The 28,000-nt window shown below is 37.2% G+C and overlaps 1 protein-coding gene across 2 annotated transcripts; it reads right to left on the reverse strand.

Annotated features, from left to right (window-relative positions):
• Positions 1-2,272: 2,272 nt before the first annotated feature.
• LOC114463784 (plakophilin-1-like) lies at positions 2,273-27,837 on the reverse strand. 2 transcript variants are annotated; one of them, XM_028447569.1, is made up of 14 exons: positions 27,443-27,837; positions 27,260-27,328; positions 24,822-24,916; positions 22,626-23,233; positions 21,498-21,639; positions 16,793-17,000; positions 15,284-15,452; positions 12,559-12,676; positions 11,085-11,273; positions 6,793-6,963; positions 6,550-6,703; positions 5,248-5,434; positions 4,648-4,732; positions 2,273-4,221 (listed from the first exon to the last, which is right to left on the reverse strand). In XM_028447569.1, the coding sequence occupies exons 1-14, from the start codon at positions 27,627-27,629 to the stop codon at positions 4,147-4,149; spliced, it is 2,457 nt and encodes an 818-aa protein (XP_028303370.1). In that variant the 5' UTR covers positions 27,630-27,837; the 3' UTR covers positions 2,273-4,146. The 2 variants fall into 2 exon arrangements, with proteins under 2 accessions (XP_028303370.1, XP_028303371.1); XM_028447570.1 differs by lacking the exon at positions 27,260-27,328.
• Between the last annotated feature and the right edge of the window lie 163 nt (positions 27,838-28,000).

Genomic DNA, 28,000 nt, shown 5'->3' on the forward strand with positions numbered 1-28,000 from the left:
ATACATTTTTTTTCCCCATTAATTTCTATTGGAAATTTCAGCTTTTTCAACTTTGAAGCCCTTCATCTCCAGCCATTCTTCAACTGATTTTGTTCAGCTAATACCTTCAACCCATTTCAGGTTAATGCTTAGCTAATGCTAAGCATGGTAGAGCTAGCTTAATGCCAATGCTAGGCTAATGCTATAGCTAGGTTAATGCTTAGCTAATGCTAGGCATGGTAATGCTAGCTTAATGCCAATGTTAGGCTAATGCTACAGTTAGGTTAATGCTATTGGTAGGTGAATGCTAATGCTCATGCTATTCAAATGCAAATGTTAGGCTAATACCATTGCTAGGCTAATGCTAACACAAGGCTAATGCTAAGTTAGTGGTAATGCTAGGTTAATGCTAATGCTAAGCTAATGCCATTGCTAGGCTAATGCTAACACTAGGTTAATGCTAATGCTAGGTTTGTGCTATTGCTAGGTTGCTTGTCACTACCCTATCCTTTCACGGAACGAATCCTTTCAGATCCTTTCAACACATGCGCGCAATGCGTCTACACTTGGGCATGATCGTTTCGGATCCTTCCAACACATGTGTTACAGGCACGGCCTGTCACTTTAAGAGAGGTGTTGCATTGTGGGAGGTGAAGGCATAACCGGGTTGTTTACGTGTGGGAAATGTAGTTTTTCCGGTCGGTCCGGGGGTAGATGGTCCCATGTGCGCTCTCTGTAAAGTTTGGATGCAGCGTGTTCATAACCCAAAAAGAGAGGATTAAAGTACATCATACCCTCAGATACCTGCCTGCTTCTTCCTCCCTGCACTCACCCGGTATGCAGAGTCGGCATTACGGACCGCTGTTGTTACCAGTAATAACGAGCCACGGCTGGGGTAAAACTCAGTGATATACCAGACCTCCTTACCACGGTTCGGAGATAACCTGGCGAAGGTAACACATGCGTGAAACGTGTCTCCATCCGGTTGGCCTATTTTACGGCAGTTTGTGTACTATTTAAAAGGTTGAAACCCTGCTATTTAAAAAAAATGTACAAATTTGTGTTTTGAGTCAATTCCAATTTATTTTGGTTTTTATCTTATTTTCTATCTGGTCTTTCATTGTCAATGTTGTGTATTGTGTTTTTATCATTTTTTCTTTTTTTTATATTAATTTAAAAACACCACAAAACAGTCACATATTTAAATGTGTACTATTAAAATATTTAACAACTGTCTTATGATTGGTTTACATTCAAATATCACGCCCCAGCAGCTCTGTTGTAAGGATTGCGAGTGAAGGAAGTGACGTAGTCTATGTGCACTCGTTGAAAGGATCTGATAGGATCCAGTCTGTGAAAAGATTCGGTAGCGTTGACAATGCTAATGTTAGCTCATTTTAATGCTAATGCTAGCTAATGGTAATTATAGTTAATGTTAATGCTAGCTAATGCTAATGCAAATGAATGCTAATGCTGGTTAAGGCTAACTAATGATAATGCTAGCTAATGCTAATGCAAATTAATGCTAATGCTAGTTAAGGCCACGCCTCTGTCAGTCTGCCCTATGGCAGCTGTGGCTACATTGTAGCTTACCACCACGGGTATGACCGTGTGAGTGACTGGTGTGAATGAATGGTTTCTGTAATGCGCTTTGAATCTCCTCGAAGAAAGCGCTACATAAAATCCAAACCATTATTATTATTATTGTTAGCTAATACTAATATTAATGCTAACTAATGCTAAGCTAATGCAGTGCGTCGTGGGCCAGCATCTGCATCCTCACTTGCATTTTCTTTAGGAAATGCAAATACTCTACTTTCATTCTCTAATCATAAATACTTATAAATTATCTACATTCATGTCATTCCTAATGATAATAATCCACTCACCCATTTAATAAAATCATATTCTGCTTTCTCCAAAACTGTGAGGTCAGGTTACCTTGGCTAAAATCCTGTTTTTGTGTCAGACGAGCTTTGATTTTTGCACAACAACAACATTCTGCCAGTCATAAATGTTAACACCTAATCTCAGATCTGCCAGCTGGCTGTGGATCCGTTGGAGGACCAAAGTCGCACAATTACACAACATACAGTAATAGCCACAGATCCAGCACCAGTTTCAGAAGCATTAAATAATTAATTTAAAAGGGTGGAGTAAACAAACATTTGGAAACCAGTTGCCAATCTGCCCAGAAGCAATTTACTTGTTTTGAGACAGAAAAGTTGTGGGAAAATTACTCGTATTGGATGTGGCATGAAAAAAAACACACAACAAAAACAAAACCCAAAAATGCAAATACAGAGAAGTTTTTTTTATTGCCATTTTTTTTTTTAACAAAACATGTAGATTGAATTAAAAAAAAACATACATTCAAATATATCAACACATTACAGAATTATAAATCTACAATTTCTCTATCACAATTGTTTTTCCTGCATGATAAAATGACTCCTACATCATTATAAAATAACTGAACAGTAATTTTATAATTAGTGCAATAACAAAAATCCTAACCCTTTTTTTTTTTAAGCTGGTAATTAAAAAAATAAAAGCTGAGCTCAGAAAGCTGTCCAACAAAATTTGTAAAAACCAAAAAAATAAAAAAAATAACATGTTCATGTCTGTTTGGTTGCAAATATGCTACATTTAACCTTCACCTTTGTTCTTTGGAAGAAATTAGAAACTTGCAGAATTTCAAGCAATCAGTGACATGTTGAAATCATGGAAAGAATCGCTAAAAAAAAATAAAAAAAGATGTCTTTAAATCTTGTTGTTAAAGGGTACCTGTACTGAAAATGTATATAACAAAAAATGTGTTTAATATATTACCACTAAACCAAATATGTGCACCTTTTTATTAAAAAAAAAAAAAAAAAAAAAAACATTAAAAGGACTTTTTATAATGATTTTATGCCTTTGTTCATCAATTATGGGGAGTCGCCATTTTGACCAGGGATGTTACGCACGCTCGTTGATTCCGTTTAGCTTTTGTTAGTTTGTTTTGTTGGTCTACAGTGTAAAGTTAATGGTTGCTATAACAACAAGATAAAAATCAGTCAAAAACCTTTCTTTTGCATCTCAAAGCCAAATAACGACTTTAAGTCAGGGTTATCCAGACATTGGCTCCATAATATCGGTGCGGGATACACACTTAAAACGTTTCCGTTCAGATGAAATTCGATGATATGCGAGGATCGCTTCAAACCGAGCTGCTCTGAGAGGGATATGCGGGCTAAGCTAATGGGCACAAAGCTAATGGGCTAAGCTAATGGGCTAAGCTAATGGGCTAAACTAAAGGGCACAAAGCTAATGGGCTAAGCTAATGGGCACAAAGCTAATGGGCTATGCTAATAGGCTAAGCTAATGGGCTAAACTAAAGGGCACAAAGCTAATGGGCTAAGCTAATGGGCACAAGGCTAATGGGCTAAGCTAATGGGCTTGAAGCAAAAGTTATGTCTGAAATCAGACGCGGTCGCAATGGAATTTTTTTCACAGGAAATCTCCACGCAGCTTGTAAACGTACTTGTTCAGAGCACTACTACGTTTCTGCTTACATGGGCGGGTGTCACCCCCACCAGATTGTTCCCTCTTACTTCCTTGTGGCTAAATGTTGAGCTTTTAACTTTTCTTTTCGGCGCCATCAGGTGCTGATCCTTGGTGCAACCTCCCGTCCATGGACAGATATCCTTTCACGCAGCTTTCATAACAGTTTCTCGCCATATTTGCGCACTTCCAACACCTAACTACACAGCCTCGTTTCTGCTGGTAACAACAGCTCTGTCTGTTGGGCTAATTCTGCTGAGTCGGCACAGGGTTGCATCCAACAAGCAGGTAGTTGGTGAGAAAGGTGGTATTTAATCCTCTCCTAACATACAACCTGGATGGTGCACTTTTATCACTAAAGTAGAGGTTACACACGGCTGCACTTACGACGATGCAACAGTTATTTAAAGCGACAGGCCGGGCCAATGAACACAAGTGCATCATATCCTGACCAAAAGTTGATGCCCGACGGCATTTAATGTGTTTTTTTTCCCTTTATAATCATGTGCACATATTTGGTTTATTGGTAATACATGTAACACATTATTTGTCATATACATTTTCACTACAGGTATCCTTTAAGGCAGAATCGCAGCTGAAGAGTTACTTCAGTGAGATTGATCAATCAACAACTTGAGTGGACCTGTGTGCTGCCATGGTGACGTCATTCACAAAGGTGGCTTTATTCATTCCTTGCTGCAATAGAGACAGTTAAACAGAAATTAGCGTCTCACGTCAAGAAATTAACATCTGCTCACTGAACAGGAGTGTCATGTGGACGAGCTAGCTAGCTAACCGTCCAGGAACTGATGCATGAAAAACATTTCATATCTTAATAAGCGCTCAGGAGTGTTTAAAAGAAAAGTCCAGTGAGTGGTCCGCCAAAACCTGAGCAACAAGATTCCGATGAGGTATCAATGTTTAAAGCCTCATTGACTTTCACTAGAATTTCCTGAGAGCGCTGCAGCCAATAATTCTTCTGCCATTCTCACGCTGATTCTCACAAATACCTGAGAGAGGTGTGGACTTCTTGGGTATAAAAAAAAAAAAAAAAAAAACCACACAACACGGCACTCCCAAAACCTGACAGATCTTGGCACTCAACGCTACAATACAACTCACCTTTTTCAGATGGTTTTGAATATCTTTGTTTGACCAGAGGTTGTGCAGAAACACACCGGCTGCTTCGCTGGATTTAGGAAAATACCTGCAAAAAAAGAAATCAAAAGCACATGCAATTTTAAATTCAATGATGAGTTGATCTCATTAAGTAAAATTCCTGTAACGTTTGTGATTTCCACTCCAGAAATCCTCTTTGAAAAAATTCTAAACCTTGCAAAGAAATTTAAGAAGTTTGACTTCTTGGAATATTATTATTGCATAAAATACACAATTTCCAAAAAAAAACATACTGTATATTTTGTTCTGATGTCTCCAACTCACAGAAAAGCGTAAAAAAACTCAAAGATGCCATGTGATTAAAGAAGGACTAATAGATGTCACTTATTGCTTGGATATGGTCGGTTTCTTACATATTTTGTATTTTTATGTATAGGTAGAAGTGCAAACTAGGGCACAATAATTTTGAAATTAGTGGTTCATGTGGCTAGTCTAGAAATGAAATTGCTCCGTATTTGGCCCCCGTACTATAATGAGTCTGACACCCCTGGTCTATAGTGTTAATAATCTATAGTGTTGTGTTTTTTTTTGTACACGCCTTACTTGTTTATGCTCAGGCTGCTCAGTGATTTTATCACGTTGTTCTTCAACAAGAACTTGCAGAAGTTAGGTTTCTTCATACACAGGGAGCTGGCAGTGAGGCAGGCCATGGACAGGGTGTCATCAGATTCATTCCCTTCTGTGGTGCCTTTGCTCAGGACGCTCAGCAGCTTAGGGAAGACTTCACGCACTTGGAAAGTAAAGCATAAATCAATAGAATACATCGTCTGACAACACACGTGGAAATTAGACAACTTTTTCACTCTCGACACGATACCGATATTTCAGCTTTACGTATCGGTTTCATATCAGAGATTTTTCTGATATTAAACCGATCTCAATATTGACTCAGGACACCTTTTAGTGGAAACATTTGTTACTGGTTGCTCTGAACCTAACTTTTTAAAAATGATTATTATATTTTTACTGATACTATAATGTGAGAAATAAAAAAAATGTATAAAACATTTATGGTACTCTTCATTAAAGGCACGCTCTGTAACTTTTGGCCACTAGGGGCGCTAGAGCTAAAACTTTCATGTCAAGCACGCCTAGTGGCCACAGGGACTGCAGCACTGTTGCAAAAATCAACAAACAGTCAGTCGGGCCAGCCTCCCTTGTCTTTGAATTGTGTATGCAGACAGTAGTTGACCTGTAACTTTGGGATAAGGATTGGCCCTCTGGGCTGGGTTGGTCGGGCTGGGGTACGAAGCGAGGCTGGGCTCGCACCACGACTGGAAGAGCAGCCGCCTTCTTCTCCCCGCCACCCGGCCCTCCGCCGGGTCGGTGGTGCTCCCCCCTTCTCCCTGGCCTCGCCGCCGTCATCGGCCCCCTCCGCCGAGGGTCGGCGTAGCAGCCGGGGCGGGGGCGGACAAGGGACGGGCGACCCGGAAGGCGGGTCGGGGGAGGGGGCCATGTCTCGGAGGCTTTTTAGCCTCCTCAGAAGCAGGTTTAAACTTTTTGCTTGCTTCGGCAATTACCAGGAGTCAAACAGGCGGTAAAATACTGAAAAAAGCCTGAGCCCAATGAACATATCCGAGCCTGTGGTCACGTGACTGCCGTAATGTGATACGTTCTCCAGGCATTCTCCTGGTCACATGACCTGGCCAAAGACGGTCCGTCTCGCTAAACTTACATAGTCAATATTTCAAGAGGGAACCCCGCTTGGAGCATTGATACTGTATATTGGCCTGAGGAATCATTCAAAAGAGCTCATATGGGTCAACTCTTTAGGTCAAAAAGTCCGCGGTGTAGCTTTAAATAAATAAAAGTAAAAAGTTCACAATTTGTGTTGCGAGCACTTACCAATGGCATCGTGCAGGTTGGGATTCTTGGTCAGGTTTCCCACCAAATACACAATGTTTCTCTGCAGGTTGACATTGTTTGACTGTATTAGAGGACTAATGTCAGGTAGGCCATTCAGCTTCCGGACAATATTTTGCCTCATAACATCAGAGACCTGAGAAGACAGACAACCATGTGAGATTTAAACACACAAACCAAAGAAGAGTACTGGTACTTTGCTAGTGGAATCGTGCGTTTTCTTACAATGCTATTTTGTGAAGTGAGATTCTGTAGCGCTCCACAGCTGGCCTCCAGTGTTTCCAATCGCTTACTGGTGCCCAGCAGACGCAGGTAGTTCTGCAACGTCTTGGAATGGATCAACAAACCGGCGCCGGAAGGTTGTGAGTCTTCAATGACGGGGAAGTCAAAATGAGTCTGATGAGGAAGAGAAGGGATTACTTTCCACTTGTCTATTACCGTAGTTCTTTGCATGATCCAAGACATTCTTTACTTTGTAGAACACACTTTGTTCTTTAGGAGCACTCATTTAGCCTTATTTTAATGATATTCCCATTGTCTTACAGTCAAAAATAGAAAACATTTATTACATTTTCAACATAATATTGAATTGTAAAGTGCAGGTCTTAAATACATTACTATGATCTGCAAATTAGTTATTTAGACATTTGCTTTGTCTTAATTCATATTCTATGCTACTGCCAAAACTGCACACCGACTATCGCAAATTATCTAGGTTTATACTGTTCCTTTTAGAGCATGTACCATAAATTCTGCGCCTGAACTGTTTGTGAGTCACGTTATCTATATTTTCTATGTTTTGGTTTTGTTTTACTTTCTGTGACTTAAGCTTTGCATCACGGTCCAAAGACAGTTTTTTTTGTTCAAACACAAAACGTGCCGTGTTATACTCAAATATTGAAGAAATCATGACAAAGATCAAGATTTTTGGGTTTAAAAAAACGATTATGGATCACTGATTGGTTGTTTTTTTAGGTACCATGTTTTGGGACTTAAACGCAGCCTTGTGACTGTGAGGGAGTGAAAGAGTTGAGGAATTTCCATGCAGTACCTGAACATAACATTCGTTGTCAGTGTGCGTTTGTGTATGAAAGCGAAAGTAAACGGGAGCGTATTCTCTCGCTAAACAAAACAAGTGCACACACAAATACAAACACACACACACACACTAACAGCAGACGCTGCCCCCACTTTCAGAGCCAGTCGACTGGGGAAGAAATCCGGCGCTCTGCCGCTTCTCCCAAACCGATCAACATTTTCACCGTTCGCTGAAATAAAGTCGTGTCACGTAGAGTAAACAACTCTTCGGTGTAAATGAGATGATAAAACATTGCAACGGGAACATCTACAGAAAGTTTCATCACGACATGACGTCATTGATCGGATCGGCGAATTAAGACATTGTTACAGCCGATCACAACAATTGCAAAATGTACAATATCGGCCGATACGATATAGCCGATCAGATCGGTGTAAAGCCAATTTGTTTTAGGGATACAAAAAAAATTCGACCAAGGGCCACAAGTGGACCACGGACCGCCAGTTGCCCATGCCTGGCCTAAACCATAACTGTGATTATAATTTAATGTTTGTTTTTATACTTGACATTTGTCAAAAAAAAAAAATGTTGTTTTTTTTGGCTGTATCGATTTTGTCTAGTCACTACTACAAATTTAAATGTATTATCAATAATCTAGGGTAGAGGTCATCCATTAAATCAAGTCCTACTACAGGAGTAAAAACAATGGCCATTGACCCTTCAATGTTTCCCACACCAGGCTTTTGTTATAGAGATGTTTTTTTTTTTTTTTAATACTGATATTAAGGCTGTGTTTTTAAAGTAGGTGAAACTTGAACCACTCCCTGTTGTGTTTGGTATTTTTCCATTTGGCAAGACGCGACACCAGATGTCAGTCAGGTAAGATATGAGTTGGTACTGTGTGAAACAGAGCAGTGAGGGCTGAAAAGTTAGCACATCATTGTCTATAACGGCCGGATTAGAAGTTGTATCTGTTGAAGCATTGTTGAGACTCGCATCACGAGACACTAAAGTATAACCATTACCTACCACACACCTTTCTGTATAAAGCAACAGTTCACGAGGCTTTACTTATTTCTTTAATGTGAAATATCAGCTATACTTTATACTACATATGTGTTTTTTATACATAAACCAAAATTATGAATACCTTGTTCAAACGCTGCCCAGGCAAGACAAAAGGAATTGATCTAATCTCCAAAAAGTCTTTTCCTCTTAATTTGAAAGACTTACGGCAACGTATATCCCAACATCACGGCTATTTATGGTAATTACATTTACAGTTGAGCTATATTTATTATTATCGTTATCATTATTATCCAAGCTAACTCAAATAAATGTAACGTAATAATCAATTCTGATACAACTACAAACTAATATAAAGAAGCGTTGATTTAGATGTATTAGCACATGTGCCCATTTGCAACACCTGGTGTCCACAGGGGGCTTTTAAATTGTTAAAAGTAATAAGAAACCTTCTTATTTACAACAGCATTTCCCACCTGATCACCTCTGCCCTGACTCTGTGTTTTAGCTTAACTTTTACTGTTGTTTTTATACTGTTTTTATGCATTGTAAAGTGACCTTGGTTGACCAGAAAGGCGCTGGTTTTCAAATAAAATTTACTATTATTATTATTATTATTATTAAAGAAAGGAGGGAAAAATGCACTGTACAAAACATTACAACAATACAAAAAAAAAGCAATATCCAGGTTAAATACAGTACAGCATATTTCAACATGAATGAACATGAATGAAATTAAAAAGTGAAAGGTAGCGTTAAAAGGAAAAACAAAGTTACCATCTGCACTGACTGATTCAAATGTACGCAACTTAAATGTGCAGTTTTAACACGTGCTTCTGTTTTTAAGCAATAAAAGATCAAAATGACATGTTGAAAACGTGCAACCTCGTTAAAAACACAATTTTACATTTCAGAGCTGTGCACGACAACATCAGAGTGTTGCATTCAATTTCACTGTCCATTTCTAAACGCTTGGTGTTCATTACTACACCTTTAATGGGCCATGGGTTTGGCCACTTTTGGGTTGACGCCAGGGTTATCTAACTACCACACATTAGTAGCTGACCAACCTTCCACTCGTGCTTTTGTATCCAAATTGTTAACCAGTCATAATTAAAACACATTTTTTCACAATGCTACACATACTTAAAATATAAGCAAGGAAGCGCATGCATAGTTATTTTATATGACACAAACATCTTATTATCAGGGTTTAACAGTAATTTGTGTATGCGTGAGTTATGAACATACGCAACCACGTCAGGCCCTGAAACGGCCATAAAACTCAGAATGCCAAGCACGCATTATTTATCTAAGCACATTAAACAGTATCAATCACACTAATGATCCTCTTTAAGAACGGGTTTGTGAGGAAGTTGCTAAGTTAATACGGCAACACAAAACAAAAGGGATGGTGCATTCTGAATCCGACACCACTCCCATCTCTTATTACAGGGCCAGACAGACAGACAGACAGACAGACAGACAGACAGACAGACAGACAGACAGACAGACAGACAGACAGACAGACAGACAGAGACATTAAGTCATATGCTAGGATTCTTTTAGTTCAGGGGCCAAATACAGAGCAGTTTGACCTCAACTGGGGCGTGGACTTTAGGTGGGGAAAAAAGAACAATTTTAACATCATTGTGCCCTAGTTTTCAATATCAGTTCAATTCACTTGATTTTGGTAGCAATTTTTTTTTTTGCATTTTAGAGGAATTTTGTGGAATTGCTTGTGAGAAATTGCAATATTTATGGGAAAAAGTTGAGAGTTCTTTCCACAATTCACAATTAAAAATGACTGCATGAACCTGCTGAGGCCATAAACGTGCAATAAAATGATCTGAACCCAACCACATCTTAATCCACTCCCTCCAAACCAATCTTGTCAATCCCACATATCTGGTTCTTGTTGTTTCTAGTTTTGTAATGTATTTATTTATTTATTTTAATTCATTCATTTTTGTTTTGTTTGGTTTCCCCCCCTTTCTTTTTCTTTTTTCTTTGATTTATCCTGGTTGCCTTTATGAATAACATCACTTTGCTAAAGTAAGGTATTTTTTGGCTGAAATATGCTCAGATTTACTATTATTAAAATGTTACAATTTTAGAAAATGTAAAAAGTTATTAATAAAAAAAAATAAAAAAATAAAATAAAAAAAAATATATATATATATATATATATATATATATATATAAAGATATAAACAAAGGAAAAATGCAAGTTTGAATTTGACAAATGTAGTGGTCATTCAATCAGCGTGGAGCAAAAGAAAACCATGTGAAAGAGAAGGGAAGCTTATCGTCATGGTGTTGATAAAAACACTGAACGCGTCATAGCAACATAATTTGATTCGATTTGGCATAGACTTTGGTGATGTGTCATCTTTAATACCCACATATCTGTGACTACATGATTCCTGTGTGTGCTGGGAACTTCACTCACCTCCTGTCCGTTGGGTTTATTCTGAGGATTAAAGCAGCCAACAGGGCTGATGCTGCTGTTGCTGGCGCTGGCGCTGGCGTTCTTTTGGGCAATGTTGGCCAACGCTGTGATCTTACTGAACAAAGCTGGAGCCTCGGTCTCCAGCTGGAAGGTCAGATTGTGCAGGATGGACACGCAGTTTTCTACTGACTGTCAGAAACACACACAAAATGTCATGATAACGCATTACTCGTGATATGTTTGACATCAAAATGAGTATGGAGTACGTTCACATTAGATAGTATGGAAAGATTGAGTACGCAAGAAATACCCATATGTATACTATATCGATTATTATCTAAGCAATAATAACAATAATACATCAAATTTATATAGTGCTTTTTTTGGCGAGTCAATGCCGCTTTACAGAATACAGGGAAAAAAAGAAATAAAAAAAATAGCAACAAAAGTAAAAGAAAGGGTTTAAGGAGTGTGCACGGTGGGCACACTACTCATACTCAACCGCCCCATGATGCATTGCGAGTGGAACGTAAAATCGTCCTGGGACCGGCTTCAAGCTAAAAATCGAACATCCCTTTTTCAAAATAAAAGCATCTCTTCATGTCTTCCATTAGTTTTTTTTTAACGCTTTTGTAAATAGGGCTCTTGTTTTGAAGTTAACCTGATGTTTTGTCAGTAGCACAATGGGCGGGTCTCTGAAAATCTTTAAAATGTCAGAATGAAATGTGTTTACACAAGTTTTATGGATTAAATGAGCACATGTTGATATTCTACTTGATCACTTCTCACTTAAAATAATTTTAGAACTTTCAAATGAGAAAAATCAACAAAGATATTTAGTCTCAGTGTGCTTCAGGTTTCTGTCGCTGTAGGTTCGAAATGCATCTTGGGAAACTTGAAAGTATACTTCAGTGGGAACACTCATCATGCTAGTCATACTAATAGTATATAGTAGACAGTATATACTCATTGAGCTGCTTATAGTACAGAGTGTGCCATTTTCAACAAAGCCTTGGTTTATTAACAGTAGGACAAGTTTTGCACATTGCATTGTGGGATGTGGAGTCCCGTAGACAAATGCGTAGAAGTGTTTTTTACTTCATTCTTACCATAAAAAATCCAGAAATGTGCACTCCACAAAAAAAAACTCCACATCCCACAATGCAAAGCACAACACATTCTACGACAAGTGAAAATTAAAAAAACGGCAATTTGTATCTTTTTTTTTTCAAGCAAATGATCTTAGATGTATTGATTTATAAGGCCTATACTATGTTTTTATCTGATAAAAAAATTATCATTTGCAGCTGTTTTAAGTCGCAGTTGTCCATCAAACCATGAGGAAATATGGCGCAAAATGAACCCCACACTGTAGGTGGTTTGTTCTTACAATGATGGTTAAAATGAATAGACGACCAAAACGCTGATTCTGATTCTGTATATATATATTTTTTTTTTTAGTATTTCGTCTCACCTCATCGTCTGCTTTTCCTGCGTCCAACTGTTCTGTGATGTGACTGGACAGAGAATCGATCAGACCTCGACACTTTCTCATGGCCTGTCGGCTGCTTTGCTTTGCGCTGCTTAGGTTCCTGTTGAGATTACAAACTCAACGTTATGATTATAGTGCAATATGCATTACAGCATCAGCGTGACACGCATTGTCAGCAAACCCGTGCTGTTTACATAGAGAATGCTGTAATCGAGCAAATCCAAGTAAATTACTTAAACATTTAATTGTACGCAAGCATCACGCCTAAATACAAAGTAATGCTGTGTTCGCTGACCAGGTTGAACCTGTTATAGAAGGCCTCGCAGCAAGAAATCTTACACTTAACAAAGACGAACCACACCTTAAAGAAGAGAAAAGAAAACTAAACTTGTTCTAACACATTTCAAATCACTGTACATTCAACAAGATGATGTCAGAAATCAGTTAAAGGTTTAACGGTAAGCTCTTACATTTCTTTGTTGAAAACATAAGCTGGTAATTAGTTTTGGCTTAGTTTGAGGATACCTAAAAAAACCTCAAAACATATGGAAATTATACCAATAAATTATCTTTTATTGACATTTAGTCTGTAAATAAAAATATTATACAACATCGATTTATTCTCAATCTTTGTCCATTGTTTCTTGGTCCGTTTGATACTTAAACGTCCTTTTAGTGCACACCATATCACATGGATCAGTAACGCATTATGGCCACTGACAGTAGAGACCATCAGGCAACTTTTGGTATTCAATCTTTACATTTCAGAAGCATGAAAAATGATGAATGATGGATTTATAGGCTAGATTGTGATGCTAAAACAGATCAAAGTATTTCCAACTATAAGAGTAGCCTTGGTCTAAAGTGACGTGGATCTCTGAAAAGTATTGCAAAAAAAGGACAACGACCACATGCAATATGAACATGGATGGTTCAGTGTTAGCATAGAACTGTATCTTATTTTGCTGACGTAGTTTACAAAGAAAAATGACACGATGCACATTTTTTTCAAAAATCGAGATGGAAAAGCCTTCAAAAACACAATTAAATTCAAGCTAATTTTGCATGTAATTGTGCTACTATGGACGTACGCAACTGATGGCCCGGGGACCACATGCAGCCCTCGCTATAACTGAATTACTGTCAACTGGAAAATGCAATGAATTTGCTGTGTATTTCAATGAAAAAATACAATCAATAAGGTCAAACATCAGAACAAACCAGCAAAATAACAAAAAGCTTGAACAGCTTCAACCACTGAGGGATGAGTCAACTACAATGTTAGAGTTTATTACAGTGAACCCAAAAACAATAGAGGAAACTGTTCAGCAGCTGAATCCATCAACGTGTCATCTTGACACAACCCCCTTAAACTTGTTTAAAACTGTTGTAAAGTCAAGTGTCACTGATTTGTGTCAGATAATGAACTCCTCATTCCAGTCAGGCATCGTACCACAATCACTGAAAATAGATTCAGTGAAACCTCTGTTAATAAATGTCCTGTGGGGTTCCTCAGGGCTCTGTTCTTGGACCCCTTCTGTTTAACATTTATATGCTTCCTTTGGGAGACATTTTACAGAACTGTAAGGTTGATTATCAGAGCTACGCAGATGACAAACAACTATATCTATCACTGAACCCAGATGACTATGGTCCCATTGAGGTGTTGTGTGACTGTTTAGAAAAAGTAAACTGCTGGATGAGTGAAAACTTCCTTCAACTAAGAAATGATAAGAAGGAGGTGATTGTCTTTGGTAACAAGGAAAAGAGGACTGCTATCAGCAAGTATCTTGAGTCTTGATCTTTAAAAGCTAAAGACCAAGTCAAAAACCTTTGTGTTCTGATTGACTCAGATCAGCAGTCAGATCAAATCTATCACAAAGACAGCTTCTACCACCTAAAGAACATCTCCAGAGTGAAAGGTTAAATAACTCAGAAAGATCAGGAGAAACTGGTCCATGCTTTTATCTGCAGCAGACTGGACTATTGTTTTAAAGTCTTTACACTGGCTCCAAGTCGGCCTCAGGATAGACTTTAAAGTTCTGCTGCTGGTGTATAAACCTGTGAAGCACATTGAGTTGCCTTGTGTCTGAAATGCGCTATACAAATAAATGTGCCTTGCCTTGCCTTGCCTTTTGCCTTAGAAGAGAAAAAGCCAAAAGTGGCACATGTTGTGCAATAGTTTGTTAATAAAGGTGCCTGTGTGGCATTTTGCATCAGCAAATTTAGTTGAATTGTCTTTCTGGTAAGACTTTATTTAATTAAAAATATTGAGATTTATATAATTTTTTGCCAATTTGAAAAAAACTATCAAGAGAGATACAAAAAACTACATTAAATTACATTTATAAACACTCAAAACAACAAAAAGACACAAAAACACAAACAGAACCCTTTGTTTCCTATAGACATTATTCTAAAGGCTGCCATGAATGTTGATAATGTGGCCCTCAGATCAACCAATCACAATTATCTGGCCCCCAATGTTATAAAGCTGCCCATCTTTGTGCTATAATGTTTGATATGGCCAATAGGAGTTACTTATTCAGTTCTTTTAAGTCAAGAAAATACACCTGTCATTAGTAAAGACACATTTAGGCCTTTCAAGCTTGAATTGTATTGTTTACATAATGCGTGGCTGGTGTTCATTTAACTATGCATGAAGTCCTGTCTGTGTGAAGCTCAGTGTGTTTGTTTTGGTGCTTACTTCAGACATCCTGTAGCGTGGTTGAAAACATCAGGATCTCTGGAGCTGGGGTCTGTCCGGTTTGGACCTGTGGTGTAAGGCAGGATGACGTGCTCCACTAACACAGGGAGGGCACTCTTCAGCAGCTCTGACTTCAGGTTCTCTGCTGAGGACAAATTCCACAGAAGACCTGCAAGAAAAACTTCAACATTAGCCAAAAGACAGGCACCGTATGTATCACTCCCCACAGGAAAGATATAGTGTTTGTGTGTATACACGTGCATAGGACTCGACAGGAGAATCAAGAGTCGACTCAGCCATTTCAGCACAATTTGGACTTTGCACGTGTCGGGGAGGAAGGGACAAAAGGGGGAGTCGTCATAACTTCATTGGTTCTTTCCATTCGGACTGAATGGCAGGGATTGGTCAGAGCTTTTAAAGAATCCCAGCTGCTACAGAGGTCTGATTCTTTTGGCTCCTTTTTCTAAACATAAAATGTATTAAATACTCTCAGGATGGAAGGACCATTACACCCAGTATAACAAAAAGGGTTTGTTTCAGAACAGGCTCGTACACCCTAGTTTTAATCTAATAATTACTAGATTTTGCTACCAATTACAGGCACTCAGAGTTGTTTTTCAACCTTGGGGTCATTACACCATATAGGGATTGTCCAGAATTTAAATGGGGTTAGCTAAAATGTCTAATAAATGATAATTAAAAAAAAAAAAAAATGTAATTAAAATTATGTTTTTGTAAATTTTTTAGATGAAAGATAAATCTAGGTACAAAATAATACAGTATAAAAATAAATAATTAAATTGGTAATTAAATAATGAAATTATAATAAAAATAAAATCTATTTTTGTTATTTTTTAAATTAAAAACACCACACACAATCTCAAGCAATTTCTATACTTTAACTTCCTCAAAAATAAATCTAGATTTAGATAATACAGTGTAAGAAATTAAAAACATAATTATTAAATAAATATTCAAATAATAATAATAATAGAATTATATTTTTGTAATTTTTTAGATTGCTATTCTTTTTTCTTGCACTTCCACTTCCTCAAATATAAATCTAGTTTAAAAAAAAGAATGCAGTGTAAAAAATAAATAATTAAATAAGTAAAATAAAAATACATTTTTGTAATTTTTAAAATTAGTATTCTTTTTCAAATTAAAAACACCATCACACAATCTCAAGCAACTGTATTCTATATTTTCACTTCCTCAAATATTAATCTAGTAAGAAAATATATAAAATTATCTGAGTTGGCACATCTTGTCACTATAGTGCTACTCGTAACAATATATCACAAACATGATAAAAAAAAAGGTACAATATAATGTTTTTTTTTAAGTTTCTGGGGATCGCCAAAAATTTGTGATATCTAAACAGGGTCACGACCCATTAGAGTAATGTGAGGAATTCTGAGTAATGATTGAAGGACAAGTAGGAACTCACATAGGAAGAGACTAAACTACAGGAGAAATGAATGTTTTTAACATTTAGTCTGAGTTCACCTGTCAGCTGTTTCTGCAGCTCCACAGAGTCGGTGTCTTTGAGGGCGCCGGAGGCCTCTGTGATGCCGCTGCAGCGCTGAACCTCTTCTTTGTTTTTGTCGTTTTTGAAGCACAAGTTACGCAGTGCGGCTGCGGCCGTGCAGCTAACACGTGGACTGGAGCTGTGCAGGAGACCCACCAGTTTACGGACACCGTTCAGTTTGAAAACCTGCAGGATTAAAGAAGCTTCACGATCAGTGACCCTTAATAGGCTGATTCATTTCCAATGTTTCAAGTTGAATTATTTTTAACAAAATATTTGTTTTTCAGTACACAGAACAAACTCAAGGCTATGTAAAACTTTAGAGCAAAACTAAAGATGATAAAAACATGATAGAACAACACCAGGAATTACCAGATTTCCATGAGCATTTGTGCGGCCCCAAAACAAATCCCCAAAAATTGTATTTCAACAAGTTGGAAGGAATATAAAGCCTTACATAACACACAAAATAACTCCCAAAACACACAAATCGAGAGCAAAATGAACCAAGTACACAAAAATACCCAAAATAACTCATAAAACACAAATTGACAACAAAACAGACACAACAACCACTTAAACAAACAAAATGACTACGAAAACACAAAAAAACACATTACAGAATACCTTCAAAGACACACAAACTGTCAACAAAATTGCACAAAATTACAGGAAAATACAGAAAACAACAACAAAAATACAGAAAATGACCCCAAAAATGCAGATATCGACAACAAAAATGCAAAAACTGATAGGAAAATACACATAATTACAACAAGAACACATAAAATGACAAAACAACAAAACCACAAACCCCCTTTATTAATGCTCAGATCGGTCATTATTCTAAATGCTGACATGAATGTTGATAATGTGGCCCGTGGGATAGATACAATTACATCTTTGTGGTCCCCGCTCTGATAGGGTTACCCATCCCTGGCTTAGCCTTTTTCTACAATAGGCTCAGTAACAGCAAACATGCCCTAATCCTTCTCTTTACTCCAACATCATTCTCTTTGTACATCATACTGTTGTGTATTTGCTAAGCAAGTGGTTCCCAAAGATGTTATTAAAGTCATTTATCGATACACAGCATTTTGTAGACGGCCACCATCTGCTGTTTGTTGTCATATGGTGAATTGGCCCTCGTCAGCTTCCGTGGAATCGACTTTAGTAGCAAACCTTTGACCTTTTCCACAATATTGTATTTTGAGTTCATTTTCGAAATTTCAACTTCATTCTCGACATTTCGACTTTATTCTCAATTTGCCCAAAATAATTTTCATCCATCAAAATTGGCCCTAATCTGCTTCTATAGAAACTTGAGAATGAAAAATAGATTTTCTTTGTACTTTATTAATAAAGAGCTTTATTACTGTTCTAAAATATATTTTATTTTTCTGAGATTTGAAGTAGAATATTTCAAATTCTATTTTATATATATTGTTTTATTTTATTTTATTAATTTAATTTAAACATTTCGTAGCAATGGAGGGCCCTGGGAGTTTTTCATTGTTCAAAGGGGGTTGCATCAGAAAAAGTTAGGTAACCACTGTGCTATGCAATAACAGAAGTGACACTGAATACATTTTATTAAGTACCAAAGTTGTTATTTCCTGCCTTAAAACATTTGAAATGAAAAAAATAAATAAATAAAACTTTAAATAAATAAATGAATTAAAACTTTGGAGTTTGTGATAAACAACTCACCCTTTTTTAAGTTGAATACAGAATTCAGTATTTTACTTTTCAGCATGTTAAGCTGCAAATAAGGTTTTGATTTATAAAAGTCTGAACTTCAATGGAGAAAATGTAGGTACCAGACACATTCATGTTGATGATCATTTATTGTCTATTCCAGATGATGATGTATGAGCTGAACCTGTGTGAGAACAATGAGCTGTTGGAGCTTTAGAAGGACAAACATGTGATGTCCATCAGTCAGTTATCAGTCCTACCATTGTGCACTTGTTTGACTAAAGCAGGAGATGGGCGGGGCACGTGAACACTTTCCCTTCTGATCAAATCTACAGTAACAAAAACGTTTCTTACCAGCCTGAGTTACTGTAGGTTTTCCATGAATGTAATCAATGAAGCCAAACAACCACCACCCAAGCTGGAAGAACAGGTTACTGCCACAGAGCGTGCACATAGTACAGTCGAGAGTAACATTGACCAAGAGTTGAACTTTTAGATTTTATTATCTAAGATGGCAGCGGTAATTTGCCAACAGCAACAGCCTGTAAAACAAGTCCTCTTGTAATTATGCATACACCAAGCTGGCTCTGACTGGTATAGATCACATTTGATAAAGGTTTAGTCCGCACATAAAAGTATTTGACTCGCCATAAAAAGTTGATAGGATTTCTGAGGGTGAGTCACATTACAAACATGCTCAGGGTGTGTCCTGAGTGCCATGTTACTTTATCATTTCAATTTTCTCTTTATTTATTCCAGTGACTTGACTTAAATATGTATATACTAATCAGGGCATCGAAATGTCATACTACTCTACTCTAAGTCTGACGTCACAATGTGTACCGTAATTTGCGGACTATAAGCCGCTACTTTTTTCTCACGCTGTGAAGTGTGACGCGGCTAAATTGTGGATTTTTCCCGGGTTTATAAGCTTCATTTCACCACAAAATTCAGCTCCGTCACATCAGACCAGGTGGAACAATGAAATAGTTCACATTAAATCGTTGGCGCTCGCACATAATCATTCTGATCACTCATTTTGTCATGATGCAGCAGCAGCGTGGATCAGCCAGTTTGTAATAGAAGAATAAACAGCATAAAGTTGTTAAATCACCACCTTAGGTTTGTTCAGGATTAATGGGTGCTCTGGACTCTGAGGCTGATGGAGACACTTCCTTAAGGAGGACGGACAGACGGAGCGGAGATCAGAACAGTTCTGAACTGTTCTGATCTCCGCTCCGTCTACAGTAAAAGTTAGCCAGTTTGTAATAGTAGCATAACAGCAAGAAGTTTATAAATCACCATATTGTATTTGTTCAGAAGCGATCGCGTCCGTATTCTGACTCAGAGTCCGACTCGCTGTGATCGCGCCGCAGTAGTTCACGGTAAGAAGAGCGTACGAAGCGGTGTATCAGTCTGGTTCCAGTAAAAAGTGACCATAAACAGCTGTAAATGTACTGATACGTAGACGTTGGGCAGTGAGGAGGAAACGTCATGTAGTAAAGGAAATTTATCAGTTGAAACACGGACATTTCCGTGAAACCTAACTTGAGTGCAGCAGCCCGCCTACCTGCCCATTCTGATTGGCCGAGGGCACCCTTATCAGCCAATCAAGTGCGGCCTATGTTAGGCTGCGGCATTTGTGTGGATTTTTCTTAGAAACTTGTCAAATTATTGTAATGCGGCCAATAAAACGGTGCGCTTTATAGCCCGGAAATTACGGTATGTAGTGCGTTCACATTAGAGAGCAATACCCGAATGTATACTATATCTAGTAGACACACTACTCATACTCAACCGACCCATAATGCATTGTGAGTGGAAAGTAAAATAGTCCTGGGACCGGCTTCAAGCTAAAAATCAAAGATTCCTTTTTCAAAACAAAAGCATCTCTTTTATCTCTCTATTACTTTTTCAATGCTTTTGTAAAGTCGGGCTCTTGTTTTGAAGTCAACTGGAAGTTTTGTCAGTAGCACAATGGGCGGGTCTCCGAAAATCTCCGAAAAACGTTGGCATAGAATGTGTTTCCGTGAGTTTGACGGATTAAATGACAAATTGTTGATATTCTACTTGATCACTTTCTCACTTGAAATACTTTCAGAACTTTCAAAGGTTTATTTAACCTCAGTGTGCTTCAGGTTTTTGTCGTTGTAGGTTCAAAATACATCTTGGGAAACTTGGAAGTGTACTTCAGTGGGAACACTCATCATCCTAATCATACTAATAGTATATAGTAGACCTGTAGTACGATTTCAAACACGTTAACCAGCCACTGAGGCTAGTGGTTTCCCAGAGTTACTAGCCACTCAGCATTTTCACTATCCACAATGTCCTAGAAATCAACGCACCGTCTTCACCCGTTCAGTCGATTTAGTTGATGATCTTACAGAGGAAGATCAGTTCCTCTCTGTTTTTCACCTGACCTTGTATTTTAACTTCTTAGCTTCTTTAGTCGTAGCAAATTAGCTTCTTTGTACGTCAAAAAATGTGTCTTTCGCACCAGATCCGACTGAACTACTCTGGAATACACTCAAAAATACAAAACTTAATCGGGATAACATCTTATCTACAGAAAAAAAAAAAAAAACAGATTGTACTTTGCAGCAATTCAGATACAAAAACTTTGACTACAATAATAAATCAGGCAAATACTTAGCAAACCAGCTTAAACACAGCAAAGTAAATTAATTTATAGCAGCAATCTCTAATAACTCAGGTCAGTCTTTTAAAATTGTGTCTTCTGCTTCTCGTTGCCATCAATCACCTTCTTCCGCTATCAAGCTAACGTGACATCATGCACCGTTAGCTCATTATCTGCTTGTGTTAATCCAGCTTCAGATTGTCAAATTCCAGCTAACCAAACTTTTGGCCAATTAGATTTTTTTGGTTTTTCCTTGAAAGCCATTCCAGATGATTTATTCATCTAAATCTTCTAAAGACAAACTTTAAGATTATGGTATTATGTGAAAATGATATAAAAAGCACCTCTTCTTTGGCCGCCTCGTCGACATAAGTCTGGTGTTGGATGTAAGAGGCGCCGCAGTGCTGGTAGGTCTCATCCTTGTTGGAGAGATACTCCACAGCCTCCTTCATTGTGATATCAGCAACTCCACTGCTTCCATTGACCCTGTGAAATGCAAAAATAAAAAAAAGCTTTGTTTTTACGACATGCGTGTATTAGCACAGGATGGTTAAAGGGCAAAAACAAGCACACACATGTACAAGCACACACACTGTGACATTGTGCCTGAAATAAAGAAGAGTGATGAGTTTCTAAAGTTTTTTTTTTTTTTGTCAAACATTGTCATAAAATAGTTACTTTTGCGTACATATTGAATTTTTGAGGCGACACATTTCATTATTATGTGAATAATTTCGGAGATAAATGTTGTTTATTATTTTCAAAATGTGCAGAATTGGAAGGCCGACCTGACAATGTGTCGACACTGGACGAATTAAATGTGACAAAGCTGCTGCCTTACAAGAAAGTTCAATAATGGACGCTTAAAACATCAGATAAGACTGATTCAGACCTAATTAATAAGGGGGACCATTTTAGGGGTGTGAAAAAATATATATATATATATATTTCACAATATATCGTGATTTTTTGAGTGCCGATTTTAAATCGATTTAATATATATATATATAATTAATAATTACTTTGAGACTTCTACACAGTAGTTTCAGTGAAAAGAAACTTGTTGCACTTTATTTTATGATGGCAGTGTGTAACACCACATTTTAATTTTTTTTTCAGTGAAAATGTGCAAAAACACTAACAATAAATCATAAATAGGATGTTTTGAAGCAAACAGTTTTGATTGAATTTGTCCTCTGAATGATCAATATCTTCTGATGAACATATACAGCAACTTGATTTTTAATCGCTACGTTTAATTTTGATAGTAACTGGGTAGAATATCGCAATGTATCGCGATATTGTGATAATATCGTATCGTGATACTTTTCGTATTGCAACGTCCTTGCCAATACTCACCCCTTGTCCATTTACAATTGGTATTGGCAACAATCGCATGCACATACTAACATTAAGTTCAATTCTTTGTTGGCTAAAGCAGTTAGAGAACCACTGCGTTAGGGCGAACTCACCCTGAATCTGTTTTTGATTGACTCTCTGCTGTGATGAGCTTCAATGCTTTGGTTTTAGCCACTTCTGTTTTAATGGATTTAACTTGGCTGGTTGACTTGAACTGACCCCCATTGGCAGCGTATGCACGTGGAGGATGGGTCAGTGGGGGTGCAGGATGAGTGAGGGGGGGTGGACATTGAAACAGGGGTGGAGGATGGTACAGTGGGGGTGGAGGATGAGCGAGGGGGTGTGGAGGTTGAAACAGGGGTGGAGGATGAGCGAGGGGGGGTGGAGGTTGAAACAGGGGTGGAGGTTTAGTGAAGGAGGGAGACTTTGGTTGAATCTGTCCACCAATGGCGTTGGTAATGAACTGGCTGTTGGAACGTTGGGCTCGGTAAATTCTTTTGCTGGTGGCCGCCCGCCGAGGTGGGGCGGTGCTTTTGACGATGGAACGTTGCCACTGCAACTCAGGCTCACTACGGCTGGTGTTGGCTTGTCCCAGCGTCATGGCGCTGAAGAGTGGATAACTCTTGTCGTAGAAATAAGCAGAACCGATGGTGTTCCTTTTCACTGACGATCCTTTGGAGGCGTTTGTTGATCGTCTGAAGATGCTTCTGTCTGTGAAAGACTGAGGAGAAAAATGATACTTAGTGTTAGTGTTATCAGTAACGATTATGAGAGACAACAAGGTTTCACACAATGCAGAACATCATGAACTTTTCTAAACAAATTGTTGGACATGAGTTTTGATGTCAACTAATGAGAAACCTTGAAGTATTTGTTATTGACAAAAGTCAAACCAGGTAAGAAAGTAATCAACTATTAGGTTTTTTTTGTTTTGTTTTTTTACATACTGTGTAATAAACCAGTCATTTTCACCTGTTTCATGGCTATATACTGGGGTTCTCAACTGGTCTCACCCTGGGACCCACATTTTTCCACAGTCATGAAATTGTGACGCAATTCTTTTTTTTTTTTTTTTAAAGAATTCAACTAACCAAATTTAGCTTTTCAAAAATAGCTGTTGAAAACACACATATACTGTATAATCTTTTTAAAAACATAAATCTACATTTTTTCCTGCGCAGCATGCATTTCACAGCATGCCTGTCAAAAGAAAAGATTCTTTCAAAATAAAAGACAAGTCCAAAAAGACAAAAAGAGAGACATTACCTTTTTATTTATTCTTAAGCAGCTGTCTGCGACCCACCCAGTACAAATCCACTTTTGGGTCCCGACCCACCAGTTGAGAATTACTGCTTCATACGATGCAACGCACAATGTGTATTTAAGTAGAAAAAGAAAGCATGTAGTCTGTCATATGTTAAAATTGTTTTATTTTCCATTTTAATTGTTTTGTTTTAATAATCAAAAGCAACATGTCAATCAATAAATTATATAATAAATCAAGGAGAGGTATGACAAATAAAGTGTCTCAAACAAATAGTAGATTTCATAAATTTTAATGATATTTTATCTTTATTTTTTGCTCATTTTGGGACACATTTAGAAGACTTGTCAAACTCAAAGACCGGGGGCCAAATTCGGCCCATTGGAGCATCCAATTTGGTCCACAGGAGAAAGAAAAAATGACAGAAAAAACATGAATCATTGTGTAAATGAAACTCAACAATATTTGCAGGGGCTCACACATTTTCCCTGTGCTTATATTGCATGATTGCATCGTTTTTAACGTTAAACTGTTGAAAATCTTTTAAAATTTCCTCAAATTATTACAAAAAATGTCCTTAATTAAATGGAAATCGGTCAAAAATCTAGGAAATTTAAAGTAAAGATCCTGTTGGGATTGATATTTATCACTTATTGCTTGGATATTGTCGGTTTCTTACATATTTTGTATTTTAGTTATGCGTACATGTACAAACTAGGGCAACAATAATGTGGAAATTACTTAAAAAAATCTGTGGCCCTCTTGAGACAAACAGCTCTGTATTTGGCCCCAGAACTAAAATGTGTTTGACACCTCTGATTTAGAATGACAATATTTTTGTATATGTGTGGGTGCAAAATAAAATAGCGTCTGCAATTTCCCTGGTTTAATTCTATGGAACATGCACATGATAAATGTGTTGGTTTTTTTAACTCATTTTTATAGGAAGATGTTAAATGAGTAAAGCCAGGTTAATATTATTAGTTAAAATACAGTAAAGTAAAATAAACCTTTGTAACCAAAAGATGATCGTGTAAAAGCTCACAGATTTGGCGAGGCCGTTTCCAAGGAAAGGTCCTCCATTAGAAACAACTGGAGGCGACTTCACGGTCTCAAAAAAGACTGAATCAATGGTTGGACCTGTGGGATGAAGAAAGAAAGAAAAAATAATAATAATCAGTTGTTATCATGTGTAAACCAGTTTTACAGTCAGTGGTTTATTGCCTTTATGTCTCCAAATAAACATTAAGGCTGTTGTTCAGTGTAGTGCTGCTAATAATTAAACTGCCCATATGTGCTACTATAGATAGAAGTATGGTCGGATTTTTAAAAGATAACTTTAAATCATTTTCTAATGCTATATTCTTATTATATAGGTTTAGTCACAGCTCCGTGCATTACAAGGCAAACATTCCGTTTTATAGTGTGTATTATCTGCTGCCTGTGGGTCAATCATTAATCAGTGAAATGGTAGTAAGTCTATCCAGGTAACTGTTATGATCTTTACACTCACATGTGTGTACTGTATACGTATATGTAATCATTTATGGATACAGGCTGATTGGAAGAAGGCGTTTTGTAAATAGTGATAAAGAGTAAGCTTGAATTTGTGCTTTGCATTTGTGAAAGAGATAGTCATTGAATAAAAGCTGAATATTGCATTGGAAATGAAAACAGGGGCATTTTTTAATTTTTTTTAACTAAAGTTGTACCAGTTTAAGTATCTCTGCAATATGATGAGAGAAAAGCACATTTATTGACTGTGCATAATTACGAACGTGCTTGAACTTCTTTATTATATGAAAAAAAAACATAACATTCATTAAATCTTTATAGCTTTGATAGAACAACCTTTATGCAGTTATGCCACAAAATAAGAGTTTAAAATCAAAATGACAAATTCGAATTGTGACGGCTCAGCGTGTTTTAACTGACAAGAACAGAAAATTGAGTTTGTCGCCGTTGCTTCGTTTCTTTCTTTTTTTTTTTTTTTGCAAAACTCTGCATAATTCCAGAGTTTATCACTCATTTCTGTACGGGTTCGGTAATAATTTGAATCTGAGGAACTTTGAACTTTAAACTCATTTAAACATCTGCCACCATCCGCCCGTGGCCACTTTTTTAACAATTACATTTTTTGGTAAGAGTTTGGGTTTAGATTTTCTAGAATAATCTGACTTTGAGCAACTGATCCACTGATATTCCTTTTCCCACAATAACCATAGATAAATGGAAGCATTGTTAACCTGAGGGGTGGGGGTGGGGGTGGGGGGGGGAAATCACAAAATAGTCTCAATTTCATTGCAAAAGTTAAAACAAAAAACAAAACAAAAAAACAATAATAATTGAGTTAGACATGCAATCCAATACATTAGGCTACTATTTGTATAACAAAACATCTGTTCAGCGTTTTACATATTTGAATAAGTATCACAGGGAGTGTTTTATGTTGATTGCTTGTCCTTTTTAAAAAAAAATGAATAAATAAATAAATAATAATCCATAATCTAACCAGAATCGCACTGTTAAACTATGGTAAAAAAAATTGTTATTGTGCTTCCAAACTCTGGGTCACATGTGTCAAATTCCGATTCGGCTCAGAGCAGAAAGTATGAATCACTGTGAAAATTCATATTTTCAGAGGCTTGCAGTTTTCCCGGTGCTTATATCGCATGATTGCAATCATTTTTTCTTATTTAACAGTTGAAAAAACTCAGACAAAATCCTTAAATTTTCTTCAAAATACGATATATTTCCTCCTAATTAAATAGAAATCGGTCACAAAATTGTTGGGAATGATATTTATCACTTATTGCTTGGATATTGTCACTTTCTTACATATTTTGTATTTCATGTATACGTAGAAGTGATAACTCGGGCACAATAATGTTGAAATGACTTGTTTTCATTACATAAACTCAAATCTGTGACCCACATGAGATCAAACTGCTGCATATTTGACCCCAGAACTAAAATGAATTTGACACCTCTGGTCTCGGTAATACAGTCATACATACAAAATATATTAATTCAGTCAATTATGTCTGAAATCAGTAATAATAAAAATAATAATCTAACAAGAATTGCACTGTGAAACTAACTCTAGGTCAGTGTTTCTCAGAAGCGGGTACGTGTAATAGTAATAATAATAATAATAATAATAATAATAATAATAATAATAATAATAATACAGAATCTAACCAGAATTTCAATGTGAAATTATGGTAAAAAATGTTTTTATCTGCTTCTAAACTCAAGGTCATTGTTTCTCAAATGGGGGTACGTGTAATAATAATAATAATAATAATAATAATAATAATAATAATACCCCGCAACCCTGAAAAACAGGAACAAGCAAGTCTGAAAATGGATGGATGTATAATAATAATAATAATAATAATAATAATAATAATCGTGTTATGTTAGATGCTGATTATAATATTTTGCTTTGACGTGTTTTAAAATGTTCCTATACTTTCTTACTTGTTGGGGACAGAGACGTGCATCCATTCCTGGAGCTGGACTTGGTCCTGGTCCTCCTCATGGTCTCCACTAATAATAATAATAATAACAATAACAATAATAATAATAATAATCGTGTTATGTTCGATGCTGATTATAATATTTTGCTTTGACGTGTTTTAAAATGTTCCTATACTTTCTTACTTGTTGGGGACAGAGACGTGGATCCATTCCTGGAGCTGGACTTGGTCCTGGTCCTCCTCATGGTCTCCACTTGTTCCAGCACGCGCTGCGATGCGTTTCTTTGACGATTATCGGACGGCAGCGCCAGCGACGTATCGTCCACGTTCCCGATGGCGATCACCGACTTTAGATGATAATTATTCGCCATTTTTCTCAGCGAAAAAATGCGTCCCAGTGGCTCAATAACATCCGAAGCAGAAAGTCGCACAGCTACAGCCACAGGTGCGCAGATCAGATCAGATCAGTTCAGATCCGATCAAAGGTCATAAACGCGCACCTTGCCCAGCACAGACAGGTCAGACCACACCTGCAGGACCAGACTCTCACTGAGCTTAGGAGGACTGACTATGGCTTTCTCATCTGTCAACACACTCACATTCTGCAGACACGTGGTTCACAGGGCTGCTGTGATTGGCTGGGAGAATAAAAACACATGTTTTACATGTATAACATCATGTATTTACATCCCCATGTGCGTGAGCTGGTCGTAAAGGTGCGTATGCTAAATAAACAGCAACC

This window comes from Gouania willdenowi, chromosome 5 (genome assembly GCF_900634775.1).
Source record: "Gouania willdenowi chromosome 5, fGouWil2.1, whole genome shotgun sequence".
Taxonomy (NCBI): domain Eukaryota; kingdom Metazoa; phylum Chordata; class Actinopteri; order Blenniiformes; family Gobiesocidae; genus Gouania; species Gouania willdenowi.